Below are 13,884 nucleotides of genomic sequence, written 5' to 3' on the forward strand. Positions count from 1 at the left end.
AATTCTTTATTCCCCACGGGAATGAAGAACTCTTTTGCTACATCTGTCACATCTGTGACAGGTGCAGCAGGGAATTCTTTATTCCCCGCGGGGATGAAGAAAATATCTGCCACATGTGGCAGATGTGTTCTTCATCTCCACGGAGGACACGGCAGCGGCGGACAGGTAAGTGTGTATATATATATATATATGCATACATATATTTTTTTATTTTATTTTTTTTACGCTAAAAGGAATGATTTTCAGGGAAGAGCTTATATTTAAAGTTCTTCCCTGAAAAATCACTCTGCGGCTCCATTGAAGGCAATGCGTGCATTCCCTATGGTGCACGCATTTCCTATCTTTACAGGCACATGCCTGTAAAACACAGACATGTGAACGCACCATAGGAAATGCAGTGGTTGTAATAGACGAGTGTTTTTGTGTGTGCCTATGCACGCACATAAACACGCTCATTCACATGGCACCCTTAAGGTACAAAACTCAGGCACCCTTAAGGTACAAAACTGCCAGGTCCTTAAGGTGCTAATACAGTAAAGCAAGAAGCAGCTGCTGCAGGGCAGAAGACCAATTGTTAGTGTGGACCTGCTGAGTAAAATCACATCCTCAGGTCCTTGTCATGCCCCACAGCACCTTAACTTAGTTAGGGTGCTGTGGGGACAAGACAGGGTAAAAAAATATGCTGTGCTTTGCCGTTGCTTTCAGAAAAATTAGTTTATCTCCTGGTCGGCCGGGCCCCACGTTGGCTCCCTGGCCTTGGATTGGGGTGACCCCCCTGTGGGGGCCATGATCGCAGGCGCAAGATTTTAACGAGGTGTGTGGATGACACTGACTACATCATCCACATTACAGGGGGCTGAAGAGGCACACTTTGATGAAAAACATGCAATTAGGGGACCCGCTCCAGCATGCCAACTGGCTCCAGCATGCCAACTGGATTGCTCGGCAGCATTTACATACGATGCGGGAGATTTTAAAACTTCAATTATACAGGTATGCCATTATCAACATTTATATCAGATGCAGTGTGGGAAAGACTGCTAGACTATTGTAGAGCTGGTATCATTCACAGAAAACTGGTGGCAGGTTCTCTTTAGGGCTTCAACAGATGGGCGTCTTCTAGTCTTGCTATGCGGCTGTGATTTTCACGGCTGCATAAAGGGATAAAACCATTGATTTCATTGGTTTCATTTCCACTATCAGGATTCTCGTGCATTAATACTGTGCGCGAGAAAAAATAGGGCTTAGGGTGAGCACCCACTGGCGTTTGCGTTTTCCGCGGGAAAAAAACGCAGCGTTTTCGCCGCGTTTCCCGCGATTTTTCCGCGCGTTTTTCGCGGCGTTTTCGCGGCTTTTCCATAAATTACCATTGACTTTCATGGGTGCATTAGGAGAAAAATAAGGACACATATGCAACTGACAGTTCCTATGTTAAAAACGCAAACGCAACGCAAAAAAAACGCCAGTGGATAGGAACACATGTTATCTCTATGCAGGAAAAACGCAAAACGCAGGTAAAAAAACGCCAGTGGGTGCTCGCCCTTACCCCATGATTCTTGAATTTAGTTTTTCTATGCATGAGAAAGATAGACAGGACCTATTTCCCCGCTTTTTAAAAAAAACTCGCGCACAATAGAGCATAGTTTGAATAGTCAACCCCACCCCCGATTTATGTGCTCATACACTCAATAGTGGTGAGCATATTAGCGCATGCGCTCATCAGTTTAATCCCATAATATAAATCCAGCATAGTGCATACTGACCCTGAGAGTGCTGCACTCCCATGGTGGTGTGCCATTCCTCGGGTCTGTATGCACTATGCTGGTTTTTGTGAATTCATTTTCTTTTTGGGTTTGTATCATTTATTGAATCCACATTTCAGTATGGACCTAGTCCTTTATAGGTGCTGTACATATCACAAACGTAAAGGGGTTTTCTCCACAGACTGTGTCCTTGATGTATGATAGGTGGAAATCCCACCTCCCACCAAACTATATACTATCACTTAACATGTGGGAATCGAGTCTAAGTCCTGCTATTCTTTCCATAAGTTGGGAACTCTGAGGTTGTGACCCACCCTATCGTACCTTTATTGCACATGTAGGAAATGTGGAAAAACCCTTCAAGAGAAAGTTACATTGTACATTATTTTGGTTACATTTTACAATGCCCTTAAGTCTATTCAGGAGGTCTAAGTAAGGCTGGAGAGAAGGCAAGTTACTGTACACAACCATATACAGCACATCCCATTGTACTCATAGCAGTGTGAGCACAGATGACGTACAGTGTGGCGGGGACATAAAAGAACACTATACCCCTACTTCAACGCCCCATGGTATCACAGATGGGGAAAGTCAAGACATTATGCACCCTTGTACCTCTAGCCTAAATTCTCCTGACAATGTTATAGTAGACTCATATTTCTTCCTCTCTGCAGAAACTCTCCCTATTGGTGAATCTCATTAACCCATCAAATTGGCAATTTCTAGCAAAACACTCACTACAGTTAGGAAACAATAAAGGTTTATACTATTTAAAGGGGTTGTCTCACGCCGAAACGGTTTTTTTTTTTATTCAATAGGCCCCCCGTTCGGCGCGAGACAAACCCAAGGGATGGGTTAAAAAAAAAAAAGTTTATTACTTACCCGAATCCCCGCGCTGCGGCGACTTCTTTCTTCCTTTACCAAGATGGCCGCCGGGATCTTCACCCACGATGCACCGCGAGTCTTCTCCCATGGTGCACCGTGGGCTCTGTGCGGTCCATTGCCGATTCCAGCCTCCTGATTGGCTGGAATCGGCACACGTGATGGGACGGAGCTACGAGGACCAGCTCTCCGGCACGAGCGGCCCCATTCACCAGGGAGAAGACCGGACTGCGCAAGCGCATCTAAAAACGCCAGAAGACAGCGAATTTAGACGGATCCATGGCGACGGGGATGCTAGCAACGGAGCAGGTAAGTGAATAACTTCTGTATGGCTCATAATTAATGCACGATGTATATTACAAAGTGCATTAATATGGCCATACAGAAGTGCTGAACCCCACTTGATTTCACGAGACAACCCCTTTAACTCCTTAAAGACCAGAGATTTTTCACTTTTTTGTTTTTTTGTCCCCGCCTTCCAATAACCATAGCTTTTTAATTTTTAGATCAACATAACTCTATGAGAGTTTTTGTGGGACAATTAGTTATTTTTATATTACCCTCGTTAAGAGGTTAATGAGAATATCTCATACATATGTGACCTGTACTTGTGTATGCACTGAATCTACAATGGACGATACTGAATGTGCACTGACCATGATATATGGCAGATCTATGGGGTCTAATCAGTGTTTACATACAAAAGTCACTCCACTTAATTACTATTCTACCATAACAGCCCATGTGCCTGATGTAAACCACTCGCAGCCCCAGGACTCAGTATCCAGCCTTGGCTATCGTCAGTACATTTGCTACATGAACATTACTCATAACATTCACTCGTCGTATTTCACGCTGGGAGCTCAAACAATGAGACACAGCCAGCCGCTAATGTAAATACCTGTCTGTATTATCCCAACACAAGCCTGACACCACGCCGGACTCTGTGCCGAGCCCTTTCTGGCATAGCTAGTAGAGGTGTGAGGTACGGCATACGGAAAACTGTCACCGGCAAATAATAGGCAGCAAAAAGATGATCCTTTTAAGAAAATGCATCTAATTAACCCTTTCCAATCCAATTTGTGTCCCGGTTCTTCTAGGTGGCTTACTCTTTTTCAGCCGTTATACAACCCTGCTATATGCTGGCTAAAGCCAGTACTGCATGAGGTGACACGTTGGATAGGCTCCGACAGCAGAGAGGCTGGCAATATACAGTAAGAGAACCTTACAACATCGGACCTGTACAGCCTTGAATCATAATGTCTTCAGGTGTCAGACAGTGGATTGGAAAGGGTTAATAGTCATAAGTACAATTTTAGAAAATAAATGAGGGGGGGGGGGTCTTCTTAAACGGAACCTGCTACGTCTGGTCTACGGGCAGCATGTCATAGAGAATGGGGAGCTGAGCACACTGATATACACTGTAGATCTGCAGGGAAGGATCCAGAACAACTTGGGAATTACACCGGGTTACAAAAAAATGTTTTGTATTTTTTCTGGTCAGTATTTTTGTGTTTCTTGCAGAGTTTTGGGTGCTGCGTCTAAATTTGTGCTCAGATTTCAACTGTCAGGAACAGGTTTACAGACAATAACCTTAAAGGGGTTGTCTCGCGAAAGCAAGTGGGGTATACACTTCTGTATGGCCATATTAATGCACTTTGTAATATACATCGTGCATTAAATATGAGCCATACAGAAGTTATTCACTTACCTGCTCCGTTGCTAGCGTCCCCGTCTCCATGGTTCCGTCTAATTTCGCTGGCGGCTTGCTTTTTTAGACGCGCTTGCGCAGTCCGGTCTTCTGCTCTGAGCACGAACCGCTTCAGTGTGCTCGCCGCTACAGCTCTTGCTCAGCTTCATGCACAGACGAGCTGTAACTTCTCGGGAGCGCGCTGGAGCGGCCATTCTGCTACCATCCTCTCTTAGAGAGGGGTGCAGAAACTTCAGCAGCCCAGCCCAGCAGCCCTGCCGTGAAGCCGCCCAGCAGCCCTGCCGTGAAGCCGCCCAGCAGCCCTGCCATGAAGCCGCCCAGCCGCCCATGTAAGTGAGGGGTCGGGGGTGATGTGTGCGCAGGGGGGACTGTACCGCTGTGGCCCCCGGAGCCTACCGCTGTGGCCCCAGGGCCTACCGCTGTGGCCCCGGAGCCTACCGCTGGGCCCTGGGGCCTACCGCTGTGGCCCCGTAGCCTACCGCTGGGCCCCGGGGCCTACCGCTGTGGCCCCGGAGCCTACCGCTGGGCCCCGGGGCCTACCGCTGTGGCCCCGGAGCCTACCGCTGGGCCCCGGGGCCTACCGCTGTGGCTCCGGAGCCTACCGCTGGGCCCCGGGGCCTACCGCTGTGGCCCCGGAGCCTACCGCTGGGGCCAGGGGCCTACCGCTGGAGAGCCGGGGCCTAGCGCGGGGGAGCTGGGGCCTAGCGGTGGGTGACTGTGGCCCAAGAGCGTGTGCCGTGGTCGGCTGCGTTCAATCCCGAGGCCCGGTCGGTGGCTGTGGGGTCCGGTCGGCGGCTGCTGGGCGTCTGGTTGTCAGGGAGACACAGCTGGTAGCATCTCGGGAGCGCGCACGTCGGGCTACAGCAAGCGACGGGAAAAGAGCCGGCGGCCATCTTGGGGAAACTTTTTACAAGTTGCTGAAACGCTGGAACTGTAAGTAGAAACCGGCTAGAAAAGTCATTTACACGGGTGCTTAGTAATGTATGCTTAATAAGGGGGACTGGGCAAAAAAAAAATTTCACTGCTTCCTCGAGACAACCCCTTTAAGGCCCAATGTCCAGGGCAGATTTGATTTGCGAAACCCACGCAGGAGATCCGCAAATCAAGCCGCCCATAGGGATGCATTAGCGTCCGCAGGACAGTAAAAAGCATGCGGATGTGATTTTTTTTCCCCCCAGCGTGCAGATCGCACGCGCGGGAAGAAATCGCAGCATGCTCTATTTTTTTGCGGATCCCACAGGGGCGGCTTCCATTGAAGTCAATGGAAGCCATCTGATGCACGGCACACCCACAGCTGTCACTGTGGACGTGCTGTGGAACCGCAGGAGAGCAGGAGATTTTAAAACAAAAAGGAAAGAATTGCGTATGAGCCGGGCACATCGGGCGTGCTGAAGAAAGAAGACCCCGCCGCCTCGGAGAAGACCCACGCTGGATCCGGAGAGGTAAGAAAATGTCTTTTCCTCTCCATGTCTGTGGGCACGCACGCATACCACTGCGGGATACAGCAGCGGAATCCGTGTGCAAGTGCACATTGGGCCTAACAGTAGAATAACAAAGGGTAGATATAATTGCAATTAAATATGTTTTATAAATCTTATATATAAAACTCAAAATCTGTTTGTTTGTGCTGTGAACAAATCCACAGTACTCGTCTGATTTGAGCGAAATTTAGCATTCAGCACCGGGTGCCAAATACTGGAAGAATTAAAAATTGAAAACTCAGACTTCACCTGTAATTATTGTTGCCAATAGCAACCAATCACAGGTCAGCTTTCATTTCCTATACTGCTGAGGTAAAATGAAAGCTGTGCTGTGATTGGTTACTATGGGCAAACACAGATTTGCTTTTGGACTGTTTTTATAACAGTGCGGTGCTGGGCTCATTTTTGTGACCCACTTTGTATATTCCAGGACTGCTATTCATAAAATCGTCAGGCAACGCAGGATATATCACCTAGGGTATATCTATATCTGTATCTATATGCACACACACACATATATATATATATATATATATATATATATATATATATATATATATATATATATATATATATATATATAAAACGCACATGTATATCGCCTAGCACATATATATATATAAATAAAGAATGCACGGGTATGTCACCTAATTATATATATATATATATATATATATATATATATATATTATAGAAAAGTGTCATTATACAGGCTGTCCTTATAAATAATAAATCCTGAATAGGGTAACATAGAGTTATAAGCAGGGCATAGGATCACCAGGTGGCAGATGGATAATAATAAAGTTCCAAAGTGGCAGAAAAATATGGGAATAAGATGCAATGTTTGCATAAGTCACTTGTTTCTTTTATGTTCACCAATGATCTTCCTTGGAGTATTCCAGCAGTAATCAGCCGGCATCGCAGGCATCCACTTTTCTTCATGCCCGTATGTTTCACCATGCTTATCTGGCAAATCACTGCATCTACTGGGAAGTACTGTTCGACAAGTTTGATAAATGAGGCCTTATGTGGTTTTAATAGTCAATATCAGAGGCGTAACTTGAAGCTCCTGGGCCCCAATGCAAAACCTGGAACGGGGCCCCCAACTATAATGCTTTACTCATAGTACTGGGTTCCCTATATGGAGAGGAAAGGCCTTATGGGCCCCTCAAGGCTCCTGGGCCCGGGTGCAACCGCATCCCCTGCATACTCTATAGTTATGCCCCTGGTCAATATACTCTTTTCTGCTCTCCCAAAATCACCTTAACTTCATTATCTTGCCTGATAGACAATTTGGGTTCAGCACCCTGAATATAGGTAAGAACACTGTTTTTGACACAGGAAGATATACCCTTGTAACACACAGTGATTAATTGAGGCATTAGCCCTAACACAGGACCCGCCATCTATTTATCTCCTATCTATCTATCTATCTATCTATCTATCTTTCTATCTATCACAGTAATTGGTAATGTTTGTACCAACTGATGTACCTACTACCATGTTTCCCCAAAAATAAGACCCACCCCCCAAATAAGCCCTAGCTACACTACATAAAAAAAGCAGTACATTACCTAGCAGGCACTGTTCGGTTCCCTCCTGCTGGTCTGAGGAGTTCTGGCAGGCTTGCTTGCAGTCCTCAGCCACCGACAGATCCACAGCTGAGCCAATCAATCCAGCACTCGATGAACCAATGCGATGGCTGTGATTGGTTCTTCGAGCCCTGCATTGATTGGCTGAGCGGCTCCGTTTGAGAACAATTGAGAGCCATTGCTTCCTGGAGGCGGAAACCCAATTACCAGGAAGCAATCTTCTGGCAGCTGAGAACTGCAAGCAAGACTGATGGAACTCCGGGGACCAGTGGGAGGGATCCGGGCAGTTCTTGCTATGTAAGTATGATAAGACATCCCTTGCAAATAAGACCCTGTGCCTCTTTTGGGGCAAAAATGAATATGAGACAGGGTCTTATTTTGGAGGAAACACGGTATGTTAAAGTTTATAGTTTTGAAAGATTAATACAATTCTGTTAACACACACAGAACCAACTTACCTGCCAGAGCATGCAGGTGAGTGCAGGAGACATATCCTACAATTCTTTGGTCCTGAGGAGTGGTCCCCACCTGCACCTAAAGGACAGAACACAATACACAGCTTTTAGTGTTATACTACATCTATTTCAGTGAAGTAAAAGAAAACCCCGCACTGGTCACATATGTACCGGTATCGAACACCATTTTTTTTTATAAGTGAGCATCCTTGTTTCCACTGCCATCTTTCTATGCTTCTACAACACAACTCCATCACAATTTTTAATGGCCAAAGTTACAGACATCGACTTTCTTGGCTTTTTAAATTTCTTTTTTTCATGGTAAATGAAAACATAAAAGTCAATAAAAAGTAACCTGTTATCAGGATTTGCAAGTATGTTACGTTATTCTATGAAGGTTTAACAGTCAAATGATTTGTAAGCTGATCGCAGACTCACTCGACAGGCCAGGGGGTTAAAACTGGCCACTGCCGCAACAACAGGCAGATGCAAATCACTTGGAAGTGGCACTGCTTTAACAAACGTATATAGGTCATGGCTGGTGTCTTGTGGGGTCAGTCGAGATGGCGTAGAAGAAAGCAAGCATTACCACATATAACTCAAACCATTTTTTTTAAACTTGATAAAACAACAGTATACAGGTAGTTACTGCATGGTTGAAACAGCAGTATACAGGTATTTACTGTGCAGCGTTCCGTAGGGTGACCCTGGACACATTGCATATGCTGAGGAGCTTGGAGGGCAAGATGCTGGCGCTTACCACGCTCCCTCCCAGAGGGATGCACACAGCCACGACCAGGGCAGCGCTGGGCCTCTTCTGGACACCCCCAGCATAGTGATGCCCAATAGACTGCAGAACAGGGATTGCAGTTGTCACGGGTGATGCCACCGTTCCGGTATCCACCAGCATGAACATTGGCGGAGAATAAATGAGCCACAGACAAGAATAGAGTACCTCAGGTCCCTGGGAATGGTCAGGGCCTGAAATAACTTTACTGGGTAACAACTCCAACAATACAAGGCAAACAAAGACAGTATTGCACTTGCAAGTGCAGGTATAGTTATAGATATATACAGACAGACTTCAAGATAAGTACCTCCACACAGCGATCCCAGCCTTCAGGACGCCTGTGTGTGTGACAATTGTAGACGCGTACCTCCCCCCAGCGGTCCCAAACTTCAGGACGCTTGGGCGTGAACAATTGAAGACAGAAAGCATACCTCTACACTAGGCCGTGAGTAAGAAAATTTAGGACTGGCTCCCGCTCTCTCTTTCTGGGGTGGACTCACTCACTGCTCATGCTAATCTTTGAGCTCAGGAAATCTCTCCTCCTTTTCCATCTTCAACACATGAGGACTGAAGGTGCCCTCATGTGCTTCTGTGCTTTACTTTCTCTTAGCTTCAGAAGATGGAAGACCCGGACTCCTGGCTCCTTTCCCGCTCTCAGTCACTCACATTTATAGCCTCTCTCATACCACGTCACAGGACATAAACTGATACATTTACAGACAGTCATCTCACACTTTGCAGACATTAACCTCTCATTTGCAGAATAACAGAATGACAAGACAGTTTTGCAAAGAGCATCTACTTAAGGCATATGAGTATGATATTATGGAGGGGGCCAAGAAAGCATGTACTGCATGGTTGAACTGCATGTTTGAAACAGTGGTATACAGGTAGTTACTGACTGGTTGAAACAGCAGTATACAGATAGTTTCTGTCTGGTTAAATCAGTGTTCTGGCTTACTGGTTTGGCTTTCACTTCAATCAGTTCACTCGTCAGCAGCCTCTACTCCCCGTCATCCAATGCTTCTGGTGAACTCAGGTAACCACTCTGCACTATTAGGCTTCCCTCACATAGCAGCGCTGCAAAGCACCGCAACTTCACTTTAGTTTTCGACCGCAGCTCCCTACTGCCGCCAACAAAGTTTAGCATACCTCATCATCACTGATGAGGTGCGCTAAACAAAAAAAAAACAGGCTCCGCTCAAAAATCGTGGCGCTGGAAAGCGCCATGATTGAATGGATGTCTGCTAGGCTCAATTGAAAACAATTGGAACGTTGTACCGCGATTAGTGCAGCATTCAGAACGACGCATTAATTGCGGTAAAAAGCAACTGTGTGAGGGAGGCCTCATGAGCATTCTCCAAAATGCCGGCTTTGTCTCTGCTCTGCTCAGCACGCTCCACAGTACCACACAGTTTCAGCTCGTCTGCTTTGAAGAATACCTGGCGCAGTGTTGTGTGTCGGGCGCATTCATGGACTGTCTCCTGGGAAAGGATCCTCACTTGCCTTGATTCTAAGCTGTAAAAAAACCCTCTCATCCACCCCATCCCTGTTACGTTTTCTGTTATAATTGTCGTGGCCTTTTCTTTCATTGTAGCTGGGCTAATGTGGTTCTTTTGTTGGAATTGATGTATTTAGTAAGTTTAGGAGTCTAGGATAGGTGCCGCCTTTCACTGTAATCCTGCCTGAGATGTTAATGAGATGACTGCTGCAAAGTGATCACTTCAGTGTAGGGAGTGCCACCCTAGTGTGGGTCTTATTGGTCATGATGAGAGCTGCAAGATTTGTTTGCATAAGCCTAAGTTCCACAACCCCAGTGTTCCTTTCATAAGATAGTTTGAGGAGAGAGTCTGCACCCTATCTTGGGGTCAAATCAAAGGCAGAATTTTTAAAGGAATCAGGCAGTCCATTTGTTCTAATGTCACCCATTGTTTGTTGGCTGCATGGTACTGCCAGTCTAAGAGGTGACTTAGGATTGCGGCTGTATGATAGAGTCTAAAATTTGGTAAGCCGACTCCACCATTTGTCTTAGGATAGGATAGTGTGGGGAGACCGAGGTCTCCAGTGTCCCCACACAAACTTGATCAGAGCCAATCGGAGTTCTGGTGGTATAATAGGGACTGCTTGAAAGATATATAGAAATCTGGGTAGTACATCCATTTTAAGGGTGTTTATCCACCAAAACCAAGAGAGATCGCGGGAAGCAGATGAGGAGAAGTCCTTTAATGTACGTTCTAGAAGGGTTTGGCAATTTAAAGGAAATAACTTGAACGATCTGCTGGGATATGCACTCCTAGATATTGCATAGTCTCCTGTTGACATCTAAAAGGAAAATGTTCTAAGATGTGTTCTTGTTCTGCTAATGGGAGGGAAATGTTCAGGGCTTCTGTTTTTGAATAATTTATTTAAAAATTAGATAAAAGGCCAAACTTTTGGAACTCCTGTTTTAAGGAAGGAAGTGTGATGTGGGGCTGGGTAATATAAAGTAGAACGTCATCAGCATAAGTACTTTCTTAAAATATTTCTCCCCCATTTGCAGACCCAAATCACATCTAGAGCTCATTACGCTTAAATAGCAATTTAATCTACAGAAAAGGTATGTCCCACGCACGAGTGAACTGTCCCTGCATGTACAAAAAGTACAGTATTATGCGCAGATACACGCGCAGATCAATCTCTTTAAACCTTGTTAATGTGCAAATGCGCTGCGGCTACAGTTTTCATACATAGGCTTGTGTGATGCCGTGTTTACAGCTCATTGACATGAGCGTATTGATTTTTCTTCAGTGAATACGCTGCGTATTCACGAATAGAAAATCTGCATATCCAGGGGTTATTCACAATGCCATAGGCGCAACAGAAAAAACAGAACTCTGCAGTGACATGGAGGAATATTCCAGGAGACTAAGACTGAAAGAGTTCTTCCATGACAGAGGACACAATACTTTCAAGCACCCGAACGCAGGAGAAAATAGGGGCCAAGAAGAAGTCTGATTGGACAACCCCTCCTGACCACAACCCCACTTTAGCAAATATATAGACTTCTTTAGGCATGCGGTGCAATCTACTATACTGGACAAGCAGAAAAGGGAAGCTTTTAATATCAATATGCAGGAAAGAAGGCCTATCTATGCACTCAAAAACAACAAGGAGATCACCATTAAGCCTGCAGATAAACGTGGCGCTACAGTCCTCCTGAATACATCAGACTACACAAAAGAAGCAGACAGACAGCTGACAGACACCAGATACTACACCAAAATGGAGCAAGACCCGACTCAAAAATATGTGAGGGAATTGAGAAGGTTTGTCAGAAGCCTGTCTGTGGGCTCCACAAACTTGTGGACTTGATACTGAGAACCCCAGGGTTTGAACATTCTACATGCTTCCAAAACTACACAGAGCTGGCAACCCAGGGAGGCCAATTATCTCAAGTGTGCGAACCCTCACTGAAGGACTCTCTGGATGGGTAGGTGTCCTCAAACCACTGGTGAGAAACACAACCAGCTATTTGTAGGACACCACGGACCTACTGAACAAACTATCAACTGTAGATCCCCTCCCCGATGGCACCATGCTGGCCACCATGGATGTGCAATCCTTATATTCCAACATGCCACATGAAGATGGACTGACTGCTTGCCAGGCACACCATGAGGCCAATGGGGTTGCCTCTTAATCTGTGTTACAACTCACAAGCTTCATCCTCACAATTAGTTTTCCTTTAGCAAAGAGATATTCCTGCAACTCACTGGAACCGCCATGGGCAGTAAAATGGTACCGAAATATGCCAAACTTTTCATGGCAAAATTGGAGAGTGACTTTATGGCCTCCTGCTCCAGCAAACCATTGGCCTACTTCCGCTACATGGATGACATCATAATCATCTAGACCAACACCGAACAAGAACTAATAAAATTCCAAGAAAGATTCAATGCATTCCACCCCGTATACTAAAATCAACTTTTTGGACACAACCATAAAAATTTCAAACAACTCAATACAGATATCCCTATACCAAAAACTGATTGATCTGCCCACTTACCTCAGATGGGACAGTTTCCATCTTAAAAGTCCATTGTCTACAGCCAGGCCATCAGATACAACCGGATCTGCTCCAATCCAACAGACAGAGAGGAACATCTATACCATCTTAAAACACATTTTTAAACCAAGACTACCATCCCACCTCAATAGATGACCAAATAACCAGAGCCACCAGGATACCCAGAAATCGAATGTTCCAATACACAGAGAAGGAAGAAAATGGTCATGTACCTCTAGTAGTGACCTACAATTCATCATACGCATACGCATCATATAAAATAATACCTTCAGACTCTCCACTAAATATGTTATATTGTCTAAATCTTCCTCAAATTTTAGACCCTTGAAGTCTAACCTAATTACCCACTTCATTTTGCTTGCAAAATCCTTAATCCCTACTATGTGGAAACGACCAGAAGCACCTACATATATCTAATGGGTAACTAAAGTAAATGAAATTAGGAGACTCGAGGAACTAACAAGTTGGGCTAATAGAACCCACGAAAAATTCTAAGTTACCTGGAACCCATAGTCTAAACTGATTTAATCCTGTATAATCTTTCAGAAGAAATACAGATACATTTTCTTAGACTTTGTTAAACTATCTGTAAGTTAAAAAACATATTGATTTACAAGGGTGTAACCCGTAGTTGTCAGCCTTCCTTTTCATCCATATACCCCTGATCCTGTGCAGTGAATGTCCTGTTGGGGGGCTTTATTTTGGAGAAACAGGACACAAACTGAAAGCAAGGATGAGATCTCATCGCCACACAATTAAAGAAAGAAAGACAGAATTACCTGTGGCCGAGCACTTTTCTAGTCACAGACACAACATAGAAGACATGAAAGTCACCATATTAAAAGGCAATTTCAAGTCACAAAGCCATAGAAGAATTTGGCTGTACAAATTTATAAAAGCTTTTGACACATTCAACAGAGGCCTAAATTCTTCAAGAGGATCCATGCATGACTGGAAAGTATGAGAGATCTATAGCAGACATAACACACAGGCCTGGTGACCCTGTAACACTAATTTAGAGACCATAAAACCTTCACGCCTTTATCAGTGGACTATTTAAGTATGTTTTTATTTCTCAACTAATCCCGTTGTGGGATTCTTTTAAGCAAACTAATCACATTCATGTGCCTTGTCATATATATAT

The 13,884-nt window shown here is 45.0% G+C and overlaps 1 protein-coding gene across 1 annotated transcript in view; it reads right to left on the reverse strand.

Annotated features, from left to right (window-relative positions):
- SMPD3 (sphingomyelin phosphodiesterase 3) overlaps positions 1-13,884 on the reverse strand; it is a 212,023-nt gene that overhangs the window by 20,682 nt on the left and 177,457 nt on the right. The window contains exon 4 of the mRNA XM_066584080.1: positions 7,888-7,963. Coding sequence (XP_066440177.1) covers positions 7,888-7,963 — 76 coding nt within the window. The remainder of the gene's footprint in view (positions 1-7,887; positions 7,964-13,884) is intronic.

Source organism: Eleutherodactylus coqui, chromosome 11, assembly GCF_035609145.1.
Source record: "Eleutherodactylus coqui strain aEleCoq1 chromosome 11, aEleCoq1.hap1, whole genome shotgun sequence".
Lineage (NCBI taxonomy): Eukaryota > Metazoa > Chordata > Amphibia > Anura > Eleutherodactylidae > Eleutherodactylus > Eleutherodactylus coqui.